This window comes from Atheta coriaria, unplaced genomic scaffold (assembly GCF_025399875.1).
Source record: "Atheta coriaria isolate IRGN ID8LTWV9N9 unplaced genomic scaffold, Caltech_Dcor_3.1 hic_scaffold_10_pilon, whole genome shotgun sequence".
Lineage (NCBI taxonomy): Eukaryota > Metazoa > Arthropoda > Insecta > Coleoptera > Staphylinidae > Dalotia > Dalotia coriaria.
Window position 1 is genome coordinate 2991522 of NW_027045452.1, and position 24951 is coordinate 3016472.

Genomic DNA, 24951 nt, shown 5'->3' on the forward strand with positions numbered 1-24951 from the left:
CTCCCATGTACTCGACATACTCGACATGCCCAACACGGCCGAGATATCGAGTCGGCGAGAATATGAACACGGGAACCATGGCTCTCATATCTTTGGCGCGGAGTCAAGCCAAGCCGCCGCTCGTCACCCGATATCGCCGGCGCAGCGCCGGTTGATTGAAAGCATGAAAGCAAAAGTGCTTCTTCCCCTCTAGCCAAGCAACAGCAACAGCAAAAAAAAAACATACAAGCGGATTGCGATAGGATTGTAACGACCATCAAACTGAATCTAAACGACGCGCCGCCGCCACCACAGCGGCGTTTATGTCGCGATGCCAATATGCAGATTGCAACCGCGGGGCCGCGCGGATAAAAAGCGAAATTGTCGATATATTGTGTCGGCACCGGCGCGCTGTATCTCATTCGCGATAAATGCATAATGCGTTCGCGCACCCCGCGAATTAATATACGACGGCGCTCATAAAAGGTGCATGTCGCTTGTCGGTGCGATTAAGCTGGTCCACAAACCCACTGACAGCCAGGCGTTCCTCCACTGGAGAGGAGAGCAGCAACACAAACAGCGCATTTTGCAGCGCCAGATAGCAGCGGTCGTAATATCGCTCATAGTCTGCAGGGACACGACGCGAAAATGCCTTAGTTTTAAAGCGAACCGGACACGAAACTGCCTCTGCCGACTGCGTGCATATTACGCTCCGATAACGACATGAAAGAAACGCGCGCGAAGGACGCAGGACTTGTCGCTAGTTATTTGTGTGCAGCGAAATGCCATTAATGCCCCGTGTGCCCGTGTTACATTTAATTTTGCGCGCATAAAAGGCACGAGCTGCTGATGAGATATTTGCACTGGCACGTTGCACGCACGTTTGCGAAAATATTTCTACTCGAAGATGAACCGAACGTATATCAAACAATTTTTACAAACAGAAAATTTATAATAAATATAAAAACAAAACAGCCGCTATTTAAGAATTAATTAAAACTGGAATGTCAACAGTCAACATAATGGTAAGATACGAGGTATAACGCTACTTGGTCGAGTTGTTTACGTGATGATGGGTCGCTCCGTTTTTAATTAAAACGACACCATTGACTATTATATCGGTAGTTCTGTACGTCCTTCCGTGATTACGTATGCGCACGACCGTGTGCGTACGCAATGCGCGGCGTGGGAACAAATCACCACAGCGAAAGAGTGCCTTCCAGGTATTACCTGCGTACAACACACACGAGATTCGTCCGAATTTGGATAAAGCCGTCGTGTTCGTCGTCACTTAAAACAAAACTTAAATAGAAGATATTCAGTTAGTTAGGAAGAAGAGATCGGCGAATGGTTTGCGCGTTCATAATGAATGCCATCGAGTGATATACTAGTTTGGCTTCTCATTGAAACGTTTGCTCTTAGAAAACAGCAACATGCATGTGCGAAAGAGAATCGACGTGCATTGAATGCTGTGCCACACCAACACGGCAATATCTACAATCCGATTGTTCTCCACTTTGTTAGCGCTTCGACCAGCGCGCAGAATGCAATAATGCAAAATAGTTGGAGTGTGTTCCGAGTACGGGTAACCCTTGTATCTGCATATCAATTGCAATGCGCGCTGGTGTCTTGTGCGCGCAACACGCGAGCAGTGAAAAATAAACGATAAGCTATTAACAGCTAGCCAGCCAGTTGCGGAAAAGTCGATGGAACGAGTTCAAGTCCAAGTCCAAGTCCAAGTCCGTCCGTTCCATTTGCGATCTGTCCACGTTCGTACACGTCCGGCGACGTGTGCGTGATTCGACGTGCGAACAAGATAACCGCGCGCGCGGAGACTCCACCACACAGCGCAGAGCGTCTTCCTTGTTGGTTGTAGTTACGCTCGCGAATTGCCGATATTACCGATGCGCTCGATGTGCCCGATGTGCTCTCGTTTACTAATTATTATCGCGAGCACACCAGCACTACAGCAGGCGCGCGGTATCGTGACACACGACTACTCTGCTGGCCTGCTAATCGTCCGAACACAACCAGGACAAGAAGAAGAAACACAGCAGCGCGGCTGTGATTGCGAAAATTGGATGATGACGGCAAATGCAATTTCTGCGCCTCTTCGGCTCAAAGAGAACGAAGCATGTGTATCGATATGATTTTTCGATTGCGCGCGACTGCGCGGCGCATGATGAAGCGGCAAAATACGTATCTCGCATTGCTGCACCAAGCGTGAAATAAGTGCAGGAGCACACAAGATGCGCGATGCGGAATCAGATGAACCGCGAACCGACAGGGTCTAATGGGCTAATGGATCGCCAGCACATGCACGCACACAGGGTGATTAGAAGACACACATATAGGTACCAACCAGTGTGCTCAGATTGGTTATGGGTGGATAATGCTGAGAAATGACGAACGAGGAGGTGTGAAACACATTTGTGTCTCGAGATTAAACCCAGAGCGCGGCCAACGCGAATTCGCTCTCATGACGTGATGCTGCTACCTGCGCGAGTGCATCACACGCGAGAAATCAGGGAGCTTAATTGCTAATGAAATACGTGCGACGAATGCGTTATTAATAATTTTATCCGGCGCATTCAATCTGGTGGATCTGGCGGGTTACATGCGCTAATGTATGATATGACTGATTCGTACCAAGGCCATAAACATGCGAGATAAAACGTGAAAATTCAATTTGCGCGCGCCGAGCGCATCACATCCCAACAAATCGAACAGCAAAAGCAATCTTTTTTCAAGTCTCTGCGGCGCGCTGAGAAAATCCCTGTAAAAGGTAAACGCGCAATGAAAGTAATGATTCGACCAGCGCACACCGAACCACACAATACTCACAGGGTTACAAATGCAAAAGCGGCATAGAAACCGTCGTCGTCGTTAGGCCGCTTGCTACAGATTCAAACGTGATACACTTAAATATTCAGCGCTTTGAATGCGATGCGCGGAAAAAAGCCTTTTCCACCAGCAGCAAGCGCGCGTATCATCACGCAACGATCGCAGCAGCGCAAATTCGTCCGATCGTCGCCGAGGCCTTTTCGATACACGCGAATAACACGCTGAACATTAGCCCGCGCAGTTTATCTCAAATTGCACGGCCGTCGCGTCCGTGCATATCCATCATCACGACTTGGACGGTGTGCGCCTGTGTGTTGTGTTGCTGGAACAACAACAACAACAACAACAGTCGCGCAATCAATCGTTTTGCGCACACCGACGCCGGTGAGAGTGCATTAAGCATACTTACCAACTGGTTATTGTGGCATCTAATAGCTAATACGTACGCCCAATAAACGAAAGCTACTTTTCCTCGGTATGCCTCCCGCGTGCGTTTTTCAGCTCCGCGCGCGGCCCGTCGATTGTGATAGCAATATCACAATAACACGATTGCATAATGCAAATCATCGTGGCGTGCATAATGTTGATGCGGCGATGTTCGGGGCGGCCGCTGCCATAATAGCCACACAACGGCAAGCACAATTGCGAAGTGGATACGCTGCGAAATGCTTCAAGTGTCTGTCTGTCTGTGTGTGTACTTGTAGTCTTGCAGGTACATCGCAACAATGACACGAACTCATCATCGACGCTTTGAGAAACGATTTGTCGATTCGCGTCTCTTTTTTGCTTCTTCGTGCTCATTTATTGCTACATCCATAGATCGACAGATTGCAACACATTGTTTCAAAACTCTTGGATGACTAGAGATGTCTTGGGATTCAAAAAAAAAACAACAATGAACGTGCCATTTTTCACCAAAATGCTTGAGTGGATTTGCTTGCATTTGGTCACCAAACGCCAGTCAAAACACCGTTGTGGCGGCCAAATTACACGCACGAATGCCGGCAATGTCGTTTCTTAAAAACCGTAGCGGCACGCAATCGCGCCGGGTAGTTAAATGTCGACCGGCACGTAGGGTATTACTTTTAATACGCGATCGCCGATGTCGCACGTAGGCTTGTACTGTTCATTTGGTGCCGCATGTGCGACGCAAACTTCTTTGTGTGCAACCCAGCATTCAATGCTGGACGAAACTAATTCGAGCAATCAACCAACTTCGGCATCAGAAAGTTAGTTTAAAACTGGCGCGGATGATGATGAATGAAACAAAGGAAACGCTCGAAAACTATGCTGAAATATGTCAAACGTTGAAAAACTAAGAGGAACGATAAAACAACATTGCTTTTCGTAAATTCCTGTGCAGCAGAAGTAAACTATTTGCACACAAACTTAGTTTGTTTATCAAATTTCTTCGCGTGGCATCCAGAAAATCAGGCAGGACAAACACACGCGCCGTGTATTTGCCAAGCGGAACGTCTGCTGTTTATAGGTAAATGTTTGCCGAAAAAATAACGTAAACGAGCGACGCACGGCGCTGAAAAATCATCGTCAATCGTCGGCATGGACGACAAACGCACAGTTTTCTTTAGACACACCAAAATGGTAGTAAATACGAAGTAAACATTAAGTAAAAGCAAAGAATGCCGCAGTGTAGGTATTGCTTTAATATTGGATGTGAATTTATTTCGCGTCGCCGCTAACAAGTTGATTTACGACGATTTAATCCTTAATATTTGCCCCAGCGAGCTCACTTTTACGACGAGCGCGTTTTATAAATTCAATGAAATTCCATTTAATTCGCTCCGTGAATTTTGCTAATTAACGCTCGCGCACAACCCCAAACGCACTAGCACGAAATGATTATTAAAAAGCAAAGCAAACCAAACCGTCATCAATGTTAACGCTGGCCAGCAGCATGCGTTCGCATCGGGCGCTAATTAAAAATATATTAATATATAAATAATTAAATGAGCCGTTTTATGATCCCGTTTTAATATCCAAATACATTACATTTGTTACCGCCGCGCTGCTCGCGTTTGTCGGCTTGCCCGTTCCGATGCTAATAATGTAAATAAATAATAAAATCTTGTTAGCGCGGAAATAACGCGTGATTTTTCCACCGATTTACACACCACACTTCGCCTCTTATCGCGACTCGTAAAATTCCAATTAAGTCTCGATGCTGTGCGGTGTGTGCTCTTTTGTTTTTGCACATTCCGACGGGCAATTAGATTTGCTCGCGTTTGATTCGCGCGCATCGCAAATCAAATCCACTCGGAATCAAATATCTTCTGGAGGCGCGCGCGCGCGGAAACCGGGCGCAATCAGTGTGCGATGCCCGCCGGGCCGGCGATAGAAATGCTTAAATTAAAGTCTCATCAGAGGCCGATGCGACGTGGATGCGCGGTCCTCATCTGCATGTTATGATATGATCTGTGCGGTATTTGCGCCCGGCGCAATGTTATTTCTGTCCAGATTCATTTTCCCCTTTCCCGGGGGCGGCTCTTTGCTCATATTTGCCCAGCCAGTATAGGAAAATATTGTTTGGCCGTCGGTACCTATCATCAAGTCAATTTCGAGTTTTGAGTTTCGGCTCCGATATACATTACCTACAATATCTCGTAGTTGATTAATTTCAAATTTAAGCGTTGTTTTCATAAGGGAACTACGTCATGAACTAAAAGTTTAAATAAATTCCGTAATAATCGAACTTAATGAAAACCAAACTCTAATGATCTGCAAATATTTGCAAATAATGAAACACAGCCCAAAACGGGCATAATTGTAAAGTAATTTCCCGATTTCCCTGCGTGCTGGGATTGGAAAACAACAGTTATGATAAATTAATGATCTCACTCTCGACGTGCACGTAGAAGGTGTATCGGATTGAAGTTTGCTTTATACGGCGCGTGCTGCCCGTCGACTCCACCACACCGCCGCGGAGGCGCGATGATGATGATGAAGTCACCTTGGCCTTCCAGTTTTAATTACCCGCCTCGAAATTTCATTTCGATTAGATTAGCGCCGTCGTGCCTGGGTTTATTTTACTTAAGATCTCGGCGCGCGGAATGCGCTAGCTGCACTTTTGCCTCCTCCGCACGCAGCTTTCCCAGCGCTGCAAATCATAACGCGCCCATCAAATATGTTTCGTGCGCGCGAATGATGGCGCTTTTATGACGCGCGCGTCGTCGCGATTAGATGCTAACGGTACAGATGTTTCAATTAAGCGGCGCGGGGCCCTAATGATATTACCCGCGGAGGCGAAGCGTGTGCATGCATGCGCGAAGGTGCGAAATCGCCGGCGAATTTCACTCGCCCGCAAAGAACAAACAGACGCAGCCTATGACATTAGTGTGCATGATAACAGGACATGAGATGAGAGATGGATGCGTTGGAAGAAGATGGAGTTTTTTTCTCCATTCGTCGCGCAATTGAAATTGACGAGGAAATTGCGTAATCAATCGACTTAACGTAACTGTGCACTGTGCACACACATCGCAGGAAACGGCTTATTGTTTTAATGCGTTCGCCTTGCGCGCGCGCGCGCGCTGAAAAGCGAAATTCCGAAATTGTTTTATGCCGGAGTCGGAGTCGCCGTCGTGTGGCATTATTGGCTAATAAATCTTAACTTTGTTGTCGTTTTCGGGCATTAAAGATACACCTTCGGCGCGCGCGCGCGAATTTCCGCATTTATAGTCAACTCGGCCGGCCGAAGTAATAATTTTCATCGGTGCGCGCAAAGAGCGAGAGTGTGTGCGCGCCCGCCACGGAATGCGATCGAGAAAGAGAATGCAACGGCCAGCGGCGACCGTTTCGACCGCGAGCTTTTGATAATGTTTTGATTTATATACGTGGATGCTGATGTGTGCACCGTTGTTGTTGTTGTTTGCAGGAGCGCTGACCAAGTCCCAGTTCCCGGTGTTCACAATCTACGCGCAGAAGAGCTGCCTGGGCGTCAAACCGTGCGAACGCGCCTGGTGCATCGACAGGGTGCAAAACTACCGCCTCTCCGGGCATGCCAAGAGTCATCAGGCGGTCAACTCCAGGCAGGAATGTCTGGAACTGTGCCTGGGCGAGAACGAATTTCAATGCAGGTCAGTAAACACGCATGCGCGCTAGCGCATACTCAACGCTACCCCCGCTACAAGACGTGCGGGTCGCGCTTCCTCGTGGGCAACACAACAACAGTTTACGCTGTCAAAAGGTGGTAATGCGTCGAAATGGAAAAATGCAATTTGACGTATTCGCCTGTCCGGTGGAATTTCCGCACTACTACAATGTGTGTGCGAACCAACAAACGCGCAATAAATAATCGCGCATCGAGCGATGATGTCGCGAGATAGAAAAACGGGAAAATTTATATTGTGTCCTCTGGGGACACCGGGTCTCTCCTCTCTTCTTGCGGCCATCGTCGTCGTGCGCCGTGCAACTCGCGCAAAACAAACGTTACGTACCTACTTAACTTACCGAGAGACCCGGGCCTCGGCGGACACTTGCGTGGCGCGTAACGGTAGACGGCATAGACAACATTCAATCGGCCACACGTTTTTCCCGTCTTGCCGCTTCTTTCCCGCTAACGCAGATAATAGAATTACACGTAAACTACGTAATTGCACAGCCCCAAAGTCAAATACGCCTCAAATAAATCATAATTTCAATTTCGATACACGCTGGCAGAGAACTGGCAGAGAAAGAGAGCAAATTGATCAAGTCCGAGTAGAAAAATTGATTTTGTTTGCTCCAATTTTTCGCCGGTGCGCGCTCGTTCGATTAATGATGATATAAGAGTGAGTCAAGCAGCGGGAAAAAATGTTCGACAGTAAATTAGGCATTTCAAAGCAAGCAAAGAAACTCGGCCTGGGAAAAGGTAAACGGCGAGAGGAACAAATATCGAGACTGCAGCGTGTTTATCTTAATTTTCTTTCGAGTTGTTTAACGAACCGTGCCGATATTTTTCTTCCAATAACAACCAACGCTTCAAGAAACACAGACAAAAAAAAATCAGAAAAGTGAAGCCAAGGTATCGAAAGTCAATTATTAATTGAGTTTGTTAGATAGATTAGAACAGCAAAACAACAGGGCTGTCAGAAAAAAAAATGTTATGCATGTGTGTACTTTAGGATTGGAACCGTCCCAATCGTAAATTCGCTAAAAAGCACATCCATTCTCGCCCGAGTCGTAACGATATTTTCAAAATTTATCCCTCCGGCAGCTAAGTGTGCCGGCGGCTAAGTGCCGATTCCCCCCAAACAAAAACTATCCTCGCATCCGCCACGGTGGTCGTTGCATATCGAGCGCAAACATCTACTAATTAATTTGCGCAAATTCCATCTATCGACGCGCCGCAACGAAACACTTAAAACCTATTTAATTACGGGCTCGGGTGGGTAATAACAATTAACGCCTCGCCATTTATAAACAATAAATTACAATAAATCGTCGATAGTCGATAGCGCATTGCGCTTTACCCGCTCGCAGTGCGCGCACACATTGCGCGCACAAAAGATCCCCTGATAAGTAACCGTTCGGTCGGTCGCCTGGCTCGTTAAATAATAATTAATTGCGCGCGCGCGCGCGCGCACAGCATCGGGGCGATAATTTACTGTTGGCTGCTTTTATTTTCCAGCCATCAGCAAGCGCTCACATTCGACCGAATATGATGTGTCTTGAGTTTTTGCGCCACACCGATTATTAACTTTAATACCGACAATATTTAACGTGATCTACGAGTGCGCGCGCGGACTATTACCTCATCTTCGTGTTTGCATTGCCGACACAAGATAGATCGACGCCGTTTACCGATAACAATTATTAGGGTTCGTGGCCGGGGAAACACTTTCGCTGCTTGCTAGCGCTAACGAAGACGCTGGCAAAAACCACTGACGACGAGGAATGAGAATGCATGGAATGAATAAACGATCGGCGTGCGGCGATGGCATGACCGATCGATGCACGCCTGGATGGGATGGGACGAGATGCGATAGCGAAATATGATGAACAACAAAAAAGGCTTATATACAAGTACAATGTGTGCATCGACAGCGAGCGTTCCAAACACGCATTCCGATCCACCCACCGGCGGGACGGCAATTAATTTTTGCAATAATCCGTGCGGATCTTAATTGCTTATTATCGTCGTGTTTATTTATCGATTGCGTCTGCGAGAAGAGAACTCTCGTGATAATGCAATAAATACCGCTCGAGATGTTTCCTCTCCGGCTGCATCTCGCCTGCAATGAAAGAGATTAAGCGCGCCGAACTACAGGCGAGATTAAAGGTTGACAATTATTAATATGCCAACCGAAAAATGCGTGAGTAATTAATGTGCGGCGATCTTTCATTTCGAAGGTGCGAAAAGCATGGTGGTGTCAAAGTGCGTGTGCATCATCGAAAGATATTAATCAGTGGCAAACGATAAATTTTCGTCGCACACCCAATACGAGGATTTTGGTTGGTATGCGCAGATGTGCGGACAGAGGCATGCGAAGAAAACATTGTCCGGTGCGAACGGTATCACGATTGGCCTTTTGTGAAAAGGGCAAAAGGTCGATTTCCGAATTGAGACGAAAAGCAATAGGTTAGCCATCCGGGTGCGCCCTTGCTGAGGTAGAGGCCTATCTTTATGTGCCCATTAAAAGTACGCACTCTTGCGTTTGGTGGTTTTAATAGAAACTAATTTCGGGATTAACAACCGCTTCTTGAGATAATCAAACTTTATGTTCTCTTTGGCCAGCATTTACCAATAACTTTCGGCATAGTAGATTTTTTCCTTGCTTCAAGGTTAACACCACCAACACAGGCGTAGTTTTCTTATCGTTATCCTTTCCGTTTGCAGGAAACTTCTACCCCCCCACATCCGCACGCACTATCCAAAACCATCTAACCCCCGATTTTGACCCGGAGAAATGTCACCGTCCAAACCAAAGTTCATACATGTACAACAAGAAAGTCGATTTACTAGACGCCCACATAGTTTCCCGAGTATAAGGAACCCAAAGTACATTAGCCTTAGTTACTCCACGCGTCGCTTCCTTCCGTGGCGACGTTTTCTTAGCCCTGTCCACCCCCCCATTTCAACGTCTGGCCAATCCACCCCATCCTCCTGGTTCTGCGGCGGCCCTTTCGTTCTTACAAACTGGAATCGCGCGCGCTTTAAACTTTGGTAATTATCGCCGCAATGTCGTCGTCGTTCCAACGCGATAGCTAAAAGGTTTGACCAATTCGGAACTTTGCGCAAGGAGCAAGCGAGAGCGTCCGGTTCGAGATCGTGTAATGTTTGCCGGGACTAATTTAATGGCTTTCGGTAATTCCACTCAATGCGGGAACACCAAATAAATATTTGAATATAAGCGCCTACTACTCTGGCATTAGTTTTGCATTGACACAAGTTAAGAAGAAGAAAAAAGCCGGGAAAAACTTTCGTATGTAAAAATCATCACAAATGGAGATGTCACATCGCCAGCTGCAAGATGCCTGGATGTTGGCACATCCGCTCGTTATTCCCAGCAATACCCAATTATACTTGACGTGCGAATAGTCCAGGAAAACGTACAATAAAAATCCAACAAAAACGCATAAGTGGCGTGCAGAAAAAAAAACGCAGTGCCTACCTCCACCCAGCCATTATGTACTTTAGTTGAATGTTTAAAAAAAAAAGAAGAAGAAACCAGCGTTAAACATCACTAAAAATGTCCTTTCGACAATAAAACATTTAAAAAGCCGCTTTACTGCCAATTAAATAAAAAGAAACCATTTGGAATTTCTTGTGTCCGCTTGTCATCCGGTTGTATGCGCACATAAACCACGCTCATAAAAACACACGTCCGGTATAAGCAACTTAACTTAATAAATCGTCATTAAATTACATCTCGAAAACAAAGCCTATAAATACATACATGCTACGAGAAGGACTCAGCATAGAATCTGATAGAGCTTATTCAAATTAAATTTATTGCGCTTTCAAATTTGTCGATGTTGCAATTTGCAACGTAACGGGACGCAAAATGTGGGAAGCGCAGGAAAGACTCAAGTTGAAGACAATGTTCGTGTTATTAATTAAGAGCAATCGTCCTCGGCGCACTAATAGTACTAATAACTAATAGATTTGCATAATGCGGCCGCCAGCAAAATCGCATTATTACCTGTGTATTAGCACCGCCTTCAGGGGTACCTGCATCCGATGTGTGCACAAGCATTAAGCATCAAACATCATCGTTCAGCATTCAATAATTCAAATGGCGGCAGCGTGAATTAATTATCGCACTCGTAGTGTTGTAAAGTTAATTTATTTAGACGTACACCAACAACAAATTCATTAATGTATCTTTTCTATTATTTTTCGTCTGCTTATCAACGTTATTGACTTAACAAAAATAATATTAATTAACGTACATCCTGTGTATGCTATCTCCGCATCAATACCAATCAAACAGATAAAAGTATTCAATAATCAGTGCCTCATTTCCGTGTTACCGAAGTAATACGCGCGATAAACCAGCCCTGATCATCTCGACACATGCACAAAGCCACTACTAACCAATAATGTAGGTACATATCTGTCGTGGAAGAGCTGGCGTGAAAACCTACACCACCTGAAACGCACAGCTTTGCACAGCGCGTATGTTCTATTATGCATAAACGCGTTTGGCATCTCGCACAAAGGTGTGAGAAACGCGCGGTGGCTTTATATAAATGGCATTTTAAATTGGTTGCCTGTTCGACCAGCGCTCGCACACGCGCGCATTCGAATTCTAATTCTCCAAGGGAACGCGATCCAGAGCGTGCGATATGGAGTAAAATACGTCGTAAATATTCCATTTGTATGCCTATCCATCGATTTCGCCACACGCTAACCGGACACGCAAGAAACGCCACACTTTACAGCTGCGGCAATTTGTGCGCTGCAAGAGTTGACAATGGCGCGGTTCTAGTTCAAGAAAACACCTCGATAATTGCAAATGCTTCCGATTGATACGCACTTTTTAATAATATCCGCGCAGTAAAACAGCTTTTTGCCGCGTATACTCGCGCGGAAACTTAATAAAAACGGCGTTTGCCAATTACGCTTATAATTTATTTATTGCATTTTCTTTACGCTATCTTTGTGACATCAATGCAAAATCAATGCAAAAACAAACAAAAAATAATAGCGAAAATAATAATAATATTTACACCGCTAATTATACACCACAATATGACATTTATTCGCGTTACATCGTAAAATTCCATCAAACTGTAGCGAATTGAATTTTATTCATGCGATTTGAGAAAAAAGAATGTGCGACCAATGCGACCACTTTACGAGCAAGGCGTATTATATTAATTGACAATAACTATTTCGCTATAAAACGACCGCAATTTAAGAGTCAAACCGCGCCGATGCACTCTCCATGCTTAATTAATTAGCGAAGCCTGCAGGACAACCAATAAAAAGCGTACAGGTTCAAGCGAAAAAATGCGTCGCAAATTGCCGCAATTAATAAATCTCCTATAAATAGAAGTGCCGCGTAGAACTAGAAGTCGTATCAATCATTATATAAAAGATGCGCGTGCAAATCGAACCGAAAAAAAAGAAAGACAAAACGCAAAGAATGGAACTCTCATGTTAGTCAATGTAGTAATGCCGCCGCTTTGGAATTGTTTTGTTTCCCTCATGTACGTCTCGTGTCGACAAATAATGCACATTTACACAAGTCGCTTGGCGAGTCCACCCGATATGGTAGCAACAATTAATATATTTTTCTGGCATACGCCGAGCGACACCACGTCCGTCCATCTACCAATCGTGGAGCGTATAAATGTCAAGCGCGCGCATAGCTCGCAATGTTTAAAAGGACGCTACGCAGAACTGTATAAACTGCAAGCAATCTGTATAAACATACACGCAGCCCGCTTCGGTAGCGGTTAGGCATTAAAAGTGAAACGCGGCGATCGATACAAGTCGGCATTGCATAACACGACCACTAGCAGACTGTTATAAATAAATGCGTAACTGTTAGGAGAAGCCCGAGAGAAGCCCGAGACCTTAGATAGTTCGATGCGCACATAACTAAGCTTCAAAAGTCGCGGGCGCTCGGCGAGCACGCCTCATTGTTTCGGCAATTTCTACCTTTTGCGGCCGTCGTGGCAAAAACGGCACACACTCACTAGGGGAACCTGTTAGATTCGTCCATGTTGGGCATAAAGCAAGTCATCGCGCGCAATGTACTTTATCCCCCGCGTCAGATAATCCACACTGGGTCTTTTAAACCCGCATTGCTGTGTATATGAGAAAATTCTCGCAACACCCGCATATCTATAGAGATTCCAACACGTGGAAAAATACGAAAATATATAGGACGACACGTAGTTTAAACTCGTCTAAACTATTACCGAACATTTTCTCGCGCTGCAAAGAAACACTTATCGCACGCATACGTCGGCTACGTGCGCGGAATAAAACCGAGCTCGGCCTCGGCCGTTTCGGTGCGTCGAAGAATGTTCCAATACTAATGCCACCTAATACGTAGCGCAATTTTTAATCTTCCAAAACGGTTTCGAGATCAAATGATGAAACACGACGCGCGATGCAGGAGATGACGAGCGGCGGACAAAGCTTTGCGCAATTCAATTACTCGCCACACAGAAATACAGCGCAAACAAATGGAAAAGTAATAGCAACACATCGCTCAATAAATTAACGCCCGTAGCGCCAGCCGCGATTAGTTAATGAGAAGAAACGCAAGTGTAATTGAATTACGGCGGCAGACTTTTGTGCGTCGAGTTATTGGACCACCCACGCGTTCAGGAAATGATCTAGCCTCGCCGTAATAATAAAGAACGTTGCGGAACAACGCAGAAAATGCAATCTATTCCGCTGTTCCTATTTCTGCATGTGGCACATATGCATGCGCAGGTTCATACGCGGCGGCAGCGCGTTAGTTAGTTAGTTGGGTTTCTATTAATTAGCCAACTCGGTCGTAAATACGTATCGCATCGACCCCGGTGCGGAATCGGTGCGTTGCGTGCGCCGGCCTGAGGGCCCATTAGATCAGCGGTGCGATCTTTGCTTGTGAGGATGTGTCGAGGACACGCCGGCAATCAGGCAATGCGGAAACCGCCAGAGCCACCATGAGAAGCGCAAAATTAAATGGAAATTGATGTGCGTTCAGATCAATATGTCTTTTAACACAAAAAAAAATATCAAACGCAATCAAAATCTGTGCGCATGCAAATCAGGTCCGAGAAATTCGATTTTCTGAAAATTTCAACTAAACATCCACGTCACGTCCACGAGGACTCAAGTTGTGACAATCTCGAGACTTCACACGCCCGGCGTTCGCTGGAATTGTTTATTCATTCTCACTCTCTGGACTCCGGTGTGTATGATAGGTGTAATGCATTCGCGTGGGTAAATATTATTCGACTAGAAAACAAGCGTGATCTGTCAAGTTACATCTCACCGCTTATAGAATTTTGCAAAAACAAACATAAACGAAAGCAAAAATTGGCGAAGAAAAAAAAAGACATCTTGCACAAATCCAGCATCAAAGTAGACAAACAATTCTGAAGATTACGTCGTCGGCGGCGAGTGGCTTTTGCCGCGGCCTTATTCATTGGCATTGCGATGCATCAACCGAACGGTTTTTAATCGAAACGCGTATAACTTGTTTGTTTTACTGCTTGTCAATCGACGACAACAAATCCACCGATGCCGACCTACTCGCGCGGCATCGCAACGCACGTCGCAATGACCATCCGCTAGCCGGGGACAATCTGTCAATGTGCTTCAGCTTGTCTCTTTCGTCTTTTGCCGGTGTGTGTAGTCAGATTGCCGCTGCCGCATCGTCGACGATGCCGTCCGTCAAAGAACAAGAAAAAGGGGGCGAGTTATGGTCTATTTGCTATGTGTTCGACGACTCTTTTCCAACTCGACGTTTTTCACCGCGGCGGCGTTTTTCATTGCGCAAAGCAAGCGCACAGCATCACAAAAAAAAACTGCATAATTCGATCAATTCGCAATCGATTATTGAGATTTGTTCATGGCGTTCTTGTATTCGCGTGCGCTGAATACCTAATTTTTCAATTGCACTTTCAAGTTGTTTTTTTTTTCTCAACCGCTTTTTCTTTTGCTGTTACAGATCCGCAAATTACAACAACGCCACCGGTGATTGCGAGCTATCGACGATGGACCGCATCACGCTTGCTGGTAGCAACGCCTTCCAAGCCGCCGATGGCTACGACTACATGGAAAACAACTGCATCGAGCAGCCGGCAAAGCTCTGCGAATTCAAGAAGCTCACCGGCCGAATTCTTAAAACCGTGGATTCCGTCTATCAAGACGTGGGCTCCTTGGATGAGTGCCGCGAATTGTGCCTACACTCTCCGTACAGGTGCCACTCGTACGACTATGGTGACACCGGTGAGATGGTCTGTCGTTTGAGCCATCACTCCCGCGCCACTCTAGCCGATATTCAGGTCAGTACCAAAGCGTTCATTTAATTCAAACATTAATTAGATTCCCATGGGACTCACCAATTTGTTACACAAGATGTAAGCATGTTGTCGTGTTAGCCAGCATGCTAAACATCTTGCAAGCTATAAACCACACCATTCTCTCTTGCTCACTATCACGCGGACGCAAAAAAAAAATACCAACAAAAATGTGCGCAACATGCAAACCGCAAACGAGCTCGAAACTCAATGGTCTTTCCGTTTCGGCGTGTTGCAGGATCCGTATCTCGACGTACCCGAAGCGGCCACGTACGAATTGAGCTCGTGTTACAACGTGAGCATCGACTGCAGATCCGGCGATATGGTCGCGCGCATCCAAACGAGCAAGCTCTTCGACGGCAAGATTTACGCGAAGGGCTCGCCCAACTCTTGCGTGCGCGACGTCAACAACAGTCTCGAGTTCGAGCTGGAAATGGCCTACGATAATCTCGAGTGCAATGTGCGCAAGAACGGCCTGGGTCGCTACGTCAACGACGTAGTCATCCAGCATCACGACAAGATCGTCACCAGTTCGGACCTGGGTCTGGCTGTCACCTGCCAATACGATCTCACCAACAAGAGCGTTACCAACGAGGTGGACCTGGGAGTGCACGGCGATGTCCAACCGGCGCTCAGCGAGGAAGTCACCGTCGACTCGCCCAACGTGGCGATGAAGATCACAGATCGCAGTGGTGGCGATGTAATGCCCACGGCCGAAGTTGGCGACCCATTGGCACTACGCTTTGAGATCTTGGACAAGAACAGTCCGTACGAGATCTTCGTCAGGGAATTGGTTGCTATGGACGGAGTAGATTCCAGTGAAATTGTCCTCATCGACTCTGATGGTTGCCCTACTGATCATTTCATTATGGGACCTTTGTATAAATCAGCGGAGTCCGGAAAGGTACAAAATCTCCTCCTAATTTTTTTTACAGAAAAATAATAACAAATTGTTTGTTGTTTTGACAGATTCTACTCTCGCACTTTGATGCCTTCAAGTTCCCCAGTTCTGAAGTAGTACAATTCCGTGCATTGGTTACACCCTGCATGCCCTCCTGTGAGCCAGTTCAATGTGACCAAGAAGAATCCACAGGAGAGCTGCGTTCAGTCATCTCATACGGTAAACGCAGGAGGCGTCGTTCCACGAGCAGCTCAACAAACCCCAACGATGACCTGCTCCTGGTCCAGACCATCCAGATCACCGACAAATTCGGTTTCGAGCGGGACGGCAACAAGACGACCACTTTGGGTCGCGAAGCAATGTTCCTCCCCGACAGTCAAGGCTTCTGCGTGAACATGGCCGGCCTGATAGTCGCCGCCACAGTCTTCCTTGCCGCGCAGCTCGCCATCATCGCCGCCTGGACGTTTGTCTGGCAGCGAAGGCGGCTGAATTCCAAACTCAACGACTCTGCATCAGTGAGCGTCAGCCTGCCATCGACTTTCGGCACGAATCGCACCGACAGCCTCTGCAAGCTGTATGATAACAATGGCTACGCGCACTCGCGTCGCTTCTAAACCCATTGCCGTCCATACAAGCCCCTCATAAACCCATAATTCATATCAACGAATCCCAATATACCAGGTAAACAGGTGAGAACAACATTCGAAGAGGACCATCTGATGAACACAGTTTCCGAGCCCAGTTTTGCCATGAAGTCAAGCAAGAAGCCTTCTTCTATCTAGGGTACGTAGTGGTATCGAAATGCGTCGTGCATTCATAACTGTAACGCATATAGCGAGAATATCACGGTCGCCGCGACGAACAACACAAATACTCACACGACATACACACATATATAAACAAACTCTGGGCCAAGGTCGGACATGCAATGCAATCAATTTTTAGCGCATCTGTATTTTAACTCTATAATCACTTTAATCATATTTCGTTGCGTGTGCGCGTGCGATTCGAAACCACCGCTCGCATTCTCAGGATTCGTGTCGACTAAAGACACGTTGTGACAACGACGAATGCCAGCGGCGGTTAATTAACCGTTCGCGAACCGTTCAGAGACATAGAGCCACCGTGCGACGTGCTAAATAACGCACAAAGAGGTCGCGCGACATAAAACTCTTACACATACGCCAGCGTCATTTGCATGTGAACAAGTTCACGCACAGGAAGTAACATTGCGCTAACGGAGACGCGTGGTAAAAATGCAATAAAACAATTTTAGAACATCAACAAACCGTAACAAGAAAAATTTCGATAAGTGCCTTTTAATTGCAATTTTTTAATTTTTAATAAAGCCGCAATCGAAATTGCGCGATTTAAATTTACTACTTATTTAATTTTATACATATTATACATAACAAAAAAAGTATGACGCTTTACGAGGATGCCAGGACGATCGTGATGAATGAATGTCGATTGCTGAACTTTTTTTAAGTTATTGTCGAGTTTAATATTTAACGCATAGTTTCCTCGCGTCTCGTTCAAACATAATGAAGTGAGACGCATCGAAACATTAATATATAATATAAATATACATATAATAATATTTAATGATGCCCTCCATGAAGATGCGAGAATGTGTGTGCTATTGGCGCGAGTGTGTTATTTAATTTAAAAAATGCTTGTCCTGGTTTCCTTATCATGCGTTTACGATATACAAGACGACGCGAACTGAGCGGCGCTGCTTTTGCTCGTTCTCAAATGAAGAAACCGCAAAACCGGCGCCCGAATTATTTTTTAAAATTTATTAATTTAAACGAATACTATGACACTTACATACGATACTTGCGCATTGCGGCGAGAACGAGATATATTTATAATTAGATGTATTACTCTATGTTATTTGATTTCAAGAATACAATAATATATCGACAAGCGAGAATCTATTATTCGAATTAATTATATTTATATCATTATTATACTATATATTTTATGATAAAAATAAATTATAGCCGTTTCCATATGTTTTCCACATATTTCATTTTGGCGATTTTCATTTCGTGTGTTTTATTTTTGTGCGGAGAAATTTAGTTGTGTACCCGATAAGATTAAGATTAATAAGAGTGTTTATCGTATTCTTTTATGTATGCCACAAGCGACAAGAAAATAAACTGAATCAATATTATTCTCTGCTGCGCTTTATTTTATTTCGTTTGCAGACTTTTTCCATCCTAAACCTGCGTGATGGCCTTGCATTTAAGAAAAACATCGGCGCCAGAGTACAGTTAAAAAACTGAAGTAAGTAATTGAAGTTTTCTGCGGTAGTTTATTTTCAAGATTTTACAAGCTTCATTAAAACAAAACTGCTTATTACTAAGTGGAATTTGGTTGTAAGACTTGCGTCGGATGAAAAAGCGTATGTTGAATAGATAAAACTATGCTATTTGCAATTAGCACATTTACCAGTCCGATGTGTCTAGAGTTTTAAATGGTACTAAATATATCTTAGCACTTAAATGATCGTAAATCTTAAAAAAACACTTTCATCTTCAGCCGAACTTTCGTCTCGGTCTTTCTTTTAACGGAATATTTAACGAAGCGTCTCGGGCGCCCATGAACCAAATTAAGATTAATTTCAAGAGACAAAACCAACGTAATGCAAAAATAGTTCAATAACTACCTACTTTTAATACAGGGAAGTTAGATGAGTAAAGAAGGCGTGAATCATTTTCGTTTAACCTCATCATGACATTTATTTTCAATCCGAAAATAAATCCCCAACAGCGTCTAATTACATTAATTACTCGAACAAGGCTTCCATTTCAGACCCTTAATTAGTTCATGGCGCGTCGTTCCGCACAAGTTGAGGGCTTTTTACGTACCCGTGCCTTATTTACGCGCGCACTTAGCAATGTCAAATCGGTGCAGTACGCGATTTGCACACAGCGCGACTCGCAAACTTTCCGTCGAAGAAAAAACACGCAGCCAACAAACAAACGCGGCGTGGGATTGTATGCGTGAGTGTGTGTACGTCGCAGATGCAAAACTTTTCGCTTACACACTATCAAAGCTCATTAAGCACTCGTAGAATGAGATGCTCATTTAAATAACTCATTAGGCGCGCAGTGCGGGCATTTTTTCGTACCGCAGGAGCAGCAAGCAGGGTTTCGTCGAAGGAGCGCGCGAAGGCTTCGCGCTCGTATTGGGAAAAATAACGACCGGCGGAGACGTCACACGCAATCGTCGCTCGTTTCTCGCAGCTTCGCAATGCGTCGCGCAAGTCGCGAGTTGGAAAAATTCGTCGTTAGATAACTGTACAGCGTGAGTATAATTACGTCGGCCGAGCCTGGCGCGACGATTTCGAGCCCATAGCTCGCGTTCCTCGGACGTGATGTCTTAATCAATATCGTTGTGTTCTGCGCTGCAAGAGACAAAATAAACAAGCGAACGATACGAAATTCGAATAACGTCGGGTGAAGAAGGCTGGAAACTGATGCGAGGCCGAATCCAAGTCCACGTCAAATTGTGCGGAAACACGTGATACGAAATTGGATTTAATGAGACACACATACACGAATGACAGACCGATCATTTTGCAAGAGATATGCAAATGGCGATGATTTTCAATACGCATTTTGGTGCATCATAAAGCATTCTGGACATTAATCATACCGACTACAAACTACACTAATACGATGTAAAATTTATAACATTCTGAAGACATGTGGACGATCAATTTCAATTCGACGGCAGCCATCAACATTCTTTCACTTTTTTTCCGAATCGGAGTAAAAGGAATGGATCAAAGCAAATTGAACCAGAATGGAAGCAGCAGCAGCAGCGGCAAAAAAAGTGAATCGACCATTCAAATTTCTGCGCTCGATGCATTGTTTGCTACTCGGTGGTGGTGCTTGATGCGTTGCCGTTCAAGTGTCCGCATGACAAAGTCATTCGGATGTAATTGGCCGGCACTTAAACCATTCGCGGCTCGGACTCGGCCTGACATCGGAATCTTAATTCCGAACGGTTTCGATAACGTTCGCGGCGCGGCCTTAATACGCCGCGGTGAATTCATCATTTCGCGAATCGAAAGCAACAGTTATCGCCGGCGAGAGCGCGCGCGCACATCGCGAGAGTTATTTTTCTTGCAGCGATTATATTCAATAACTGCAGCCGGCAGAATGATGATTTATTCGATTGTGATTAAATTCCATTAGGTATTCAATGCGATGTTGCATTACACGCTGAATTACGGAATTTACATAGTAGAAAAACGAATGGCATAGTAAACTTATAATTGGGTGTTTATATTCCTAAATTTTTGGTAGTTTTAACTTCTATATTTATTTATTTTGAATTTTTCGGAAAAAAAGCGTTTTTTGTTTCTTTTTTATTATAAAAACTTGTGAATTTCTAATTTTTTTAAATTCCGCATTTACGAAGTATGCAGTATTAAGACGTAATTGCATTTAGATAAAAGTTAAAACGCAATTACATTTAAAAGACGGGAACGTGCTAAGTACCGACCGTGTCAAGACATATTTGTAATCTTAGTTATTTTTGAATTCGAGGTGTTTATTACGAAACAAATTAAACGTGAAATTATTCTCATCTTAATCTTTCGTAAACCTATCAACGACCTGACGCTCGTCCTTTATTGTTGAATAACTCGAAAAGTATTTGTCGGATTCTCTTGAATTTTCAAAGAATATATTTATATGTTTCTACATTCCGATCATATAAAAAAGGAAAACAGATTTTTTTGTTTCAAGCTTCATGCTTATCAAAGAACTAATTTTTTAATTTGTAGGTCTAAATCAGTTTCACGTAAATATTCAATCGCGCAATTATAAAATACGATGTTTTCTATCAGTTTACAAATGTAAGACATCCTTTCCTGTCTTAACCTGCAAAGATTACTCTTTCACCCCTTGCAGGCCTCTACAATACGCGAAATATAATAGAGGATAATTAATGAGCACACCTCGAGCTGCAGCGGAAAGGTCTTAATAATACTGCGAGCCGCCGCTGACCAAAACACCAGCAGCGCAGCATTCCCATACCAGAAAAGTTACGCCGCTGCTGACTTTCGAAGATACCAAACTAATATTACAACCACACGATGCGTGCGTATACAATGGCGAATTGTAGAATCGCTGGTTGTTGCACAAAGTGGAAATAAATAATGAAGGTGCACGCCGCCAATGCGAGAACAAAAGCAGTAGTTAGACATATTACACAGCCACGGACTGCCGGTTACAAATTTACAGGAATCGTGTGAGACCACGAGAAAAGATAAATATTTTTTCCGAGTTATTGACGTAGAACATGCAGAATTGACATAGTGTTTTAAAACGAAACGAAAAAAAAATGAAAATTTTCATACAACCATGATTTATGGCTACAAATATAAACTCGGATTATTTAGATATAATTGTGATAAAGATGATAAAGTAATAACTGTGTTCAAGAGCTCGTTATGTAATATAATCTATAATTTCCGCAGCAAACAATGTGAGTGTTCGTTTAATATCGATTTAAATTTGATCTTTGTTTGTAATTTCTAAAACCATCAATATAATTGTCATTCGAAAGCATAGATACCTGACCCATAATTACGCGCGCAATCAATCTACGTTACTTTATTATATTTCCACCTGCAAAATCGTAATATAAATATAACTACGGTATAATCAACAAAACAACTCTCTCATTACCGTCGATCACTGGAGCCAAAGTGCAAGTAAAAGTCAAGTATCATCATCAAAACCAGCGTAATTTCGTATTTACCGTACCGAAAACCGAAACTAATAAATTATTTCCGCACACTCGCGCATCATCTCGCCGAGCGCATTATTTTGCACTTACTCTTCAATCGCGCGCTTATTAAAAGAAAATTGCATTTAAATGGTGGCGCGCGCGCGCGAGACAATGCACACACGCAGTGGGCGTTAATGGTGAATTGCAACCGCTTTAAAGTCGACCGCGACGGCGGCGTGTGCGCTCTCGCTGCGAATTCGCATAATACGCTACGAAATGAACGAAATTAGAAACGTAAACTTGGTCGTGGAGGCGCCGCACCAAACACAGCGCTGTTGGTGTGTTTACTACCGAGGAGACGTCGACGCGTTAAAAGGCGTAAAATGCAAATCGTATTCATTAAAACCACCCCGTCGACGGTTTCGTTTTTACAGCGCAACATAACATTCCGTCCAACGTCCACCCTTAGTTTATTATTGCATTAAAACGTAAATGAAAACGAAAACGACCTCACAGCCACCGTTGTCAAAATCCCACAAGTAATATCAAACCATGAAAAAGGGAAGAAAAGTTTCGTAAATTCCTACACACAACTGATAGGAAATTAAAGTATCGCTCAATATTATTAAGTTGTTTTGATGCATTCAATTACCACGGGTAGCAGCATTGAATAATGCAAAAATATTTATCGCGAGATAAAAAATCGGCGGCGCGTTTTTCAACTTGAGCTTCAATTGCAACCACCGACTTCTTCATCTTCCGAGTGAATGCTGCTGTAACAACCGGCGTGCATTTACGTAATATAGTTGAATTTTCCATAAAAGGCGAATAACATTTTTCTTTGCCCGTTGCGGCAAGTTAGAAGAACACGAACTGCGCGCGGCTGAAACAACTCGCTCAGTTTTTGCAGGCGCGCAAATTCTAAGCTTCGCTCGCAATGTTATGTTGGTTGGTGTGTGTGTGTGTGTACATTATTCGTTTTCTTATATTATGTGTAAATTTATTTTAATTTCGCAAGCGAAGGCTTTTAAAGTCTTATGGCCTTGTTGAGTTTTAATGCCAAGGCGTGCATTGTCGTCCGCATCGAAAGAAATATCAGAGGCAGAGAAGCGGTTTAAAAGGCAAGCGCAAAGTGCTTCTAGCTTCGTACACACACGGCCAATGAATTCACCGGCCGGTCATAGAGTACATAAACTCTTTATGCAACTCAATAATATTCGACTATTAATACGTTCGAATTGCGATGCGAAGAATAAATTGAATGCTTTCGTGAAGACTACTTATCGAAAGTATTTTATGCCTAGTCATCAGAATGTTGATACGTAAATTGAATAAACTTTTGACAATATGTGATTTGCTGTGGCGTATAGGTAGATACATACACGCGAGAGATAAGCCGGATAAAAATCTCACGCGCGACGTGGACAAAAATGATGAAATATGTTTTCGTCGGTGTGATGTGAATACACGCCTGATTGGATCTACTCTAATCTGCAATAACTAATAGCTCAATAGCGCAATAAAAATGATTATTGAATGGCGGCAGCGGCGGTGCGAAATACACCATTTACTAATATCCATCCATACACACACGTGTGGTTCGCCGCTGTGACCCACGGCGAAAGGCTGGAAAACGTAGCGTTACAATAAAACGTATTTGCATTGGAGATCGTTAATCTTTCGGTGGGTACTTACTTACCAACTTGGAGCAGCGCGTTTCACCTGGCGTGGTTTTGTGCGCAGGTAGCTTTTCACCGGCCGCACATAACTGTTTTCCATCAAAAGACTATGCTCGCGCGCGCGCGGGGTTGTGATACATGAATGTAGAATAACGGCAGCGCGCATCGCACATCTCGCGAAAACGAGAAAAGGAAGAGAACCAAAGTGATAATTATATGCAATCGCGACTAGAGGATTGGCGTGCGTTGCGCCGCGCTGACGAAGGTGGAGAAGGCAAGACGGACGCGAGGCGCGCAAGCATAAATGTGCTTTAGCCTCAATTTGATGGCTTATCTTGAAATTTAACTAAATCAACAACAATTACCGTATATGTTAATCGCGCTCGTTTGCTATGTAAACAATACCTTCCATCACGTCAGCACTTTGTATTTTACAATTCAACCAACACAAGAGTTTCAGCTCCACCCTTGGAAATTTTTATTACAGCAATCGAAATTCCATGATAAATACGAAATTACCCGTTCACTGACTGATGATAAAAATAATTAATTATGAGATGCATTCCGATGCAGCAACAAATAAACCAAAGCCAAAAGAACAAAAACTGTGGAGGAAAATTGCATCGATCCAGCTCATTGCAATCTCGTCGCAGAACATACGTGATTAAGGTAATAAAATGTTTATAGCCGAAAATTCGCGAACGTGATCTCCCGGCCAGCCATCATATCTCATCATCGTCATTCCGGCGCATCTCCAAGGATGCACACACGTTGATTAAACGCGCACGTCATGCCATAATCGCCCATCGGCGGCCAAAGATAATCTAAGTCGGCAGGAACGAAGGAAGGTGTCGCAAAGCTATAAAAATACGCCGTCGGGAACGGGGATATTAGACCAGCAACAATTTTAGTTGTTATTGCACACATTCGCGCGATTGAAATTGCTTCCTAGTTACGCGCCGCGCTTGAATCTGCAATTGAAACATCAAAATGATATTCCCGGCTAATTACATACAAGTATTCCTCTTTTGATCATTCAGTGAAGTTTAATGCAAAAAGTCGTCGTTCCGCATTTTTCCACCCAAACCGCCGAATGGCATTTTATCATTCGGAAAGCTGATACCCGAGATGCGCGCCTTTCGCGGTGCACGAGCAGCGAGTGCACACGCTCGACGGCGACGACCGCCTTCGGGCACGAATTTATATCTACTGATGGCCGATTATTATATCAAAAAGGGTGATCACGGAAACGAATGGGCGTCCATTATTTATTATAGGCGCACGCAGACACCGGGCATGTCTTGGCTCCACCGCGGTATGCTT

At 44.3% G+C, this 24951-nt stretch overlaps 2 protein-coding genes across 7 annotated transcripts in view; one reads left to right on the top strand and one right to left on the bottom strand.

Annotated features, from left to right (window-relative positions):
- LOC135800850 (ZP and PAN domain-containing protein neyo) overlaps positions 1–18374 on the top strand; it is a 61788-nt gene extending 43414 nt beyond the window's left edge. For both annotated transcript variants that reach the window (XM_065314181.1, XM_065314182.1), the window contains 4 exons: positions 6716–6917; positions 14943–15279; positions 15533–16198; positions 16264–18374. In XM_065314181.1, coding sequence (XP_065170253.1) covers positions 6716–6917; positions 14943–15279; positions 15533–16198; positions 16264–16809 — 1751 coding nt within the window. In that variant the 3' untranslated portion in view covers positions 16810–18374. The remainder of the gene's footprint in view (positions 1–6715; positions 6918–14942; positions 15280–15532; positions 16199–16263) is intronic.
- Atg16 (Autophagy-related 16) overlaps positions 1–24951 on the bottom strand; it is a 174882-nt gene that overhangs the window by 146103 nt on the left and 3828 nt on the right. The gene's annotated exons all lie outside the window — the stretch shown is intronic.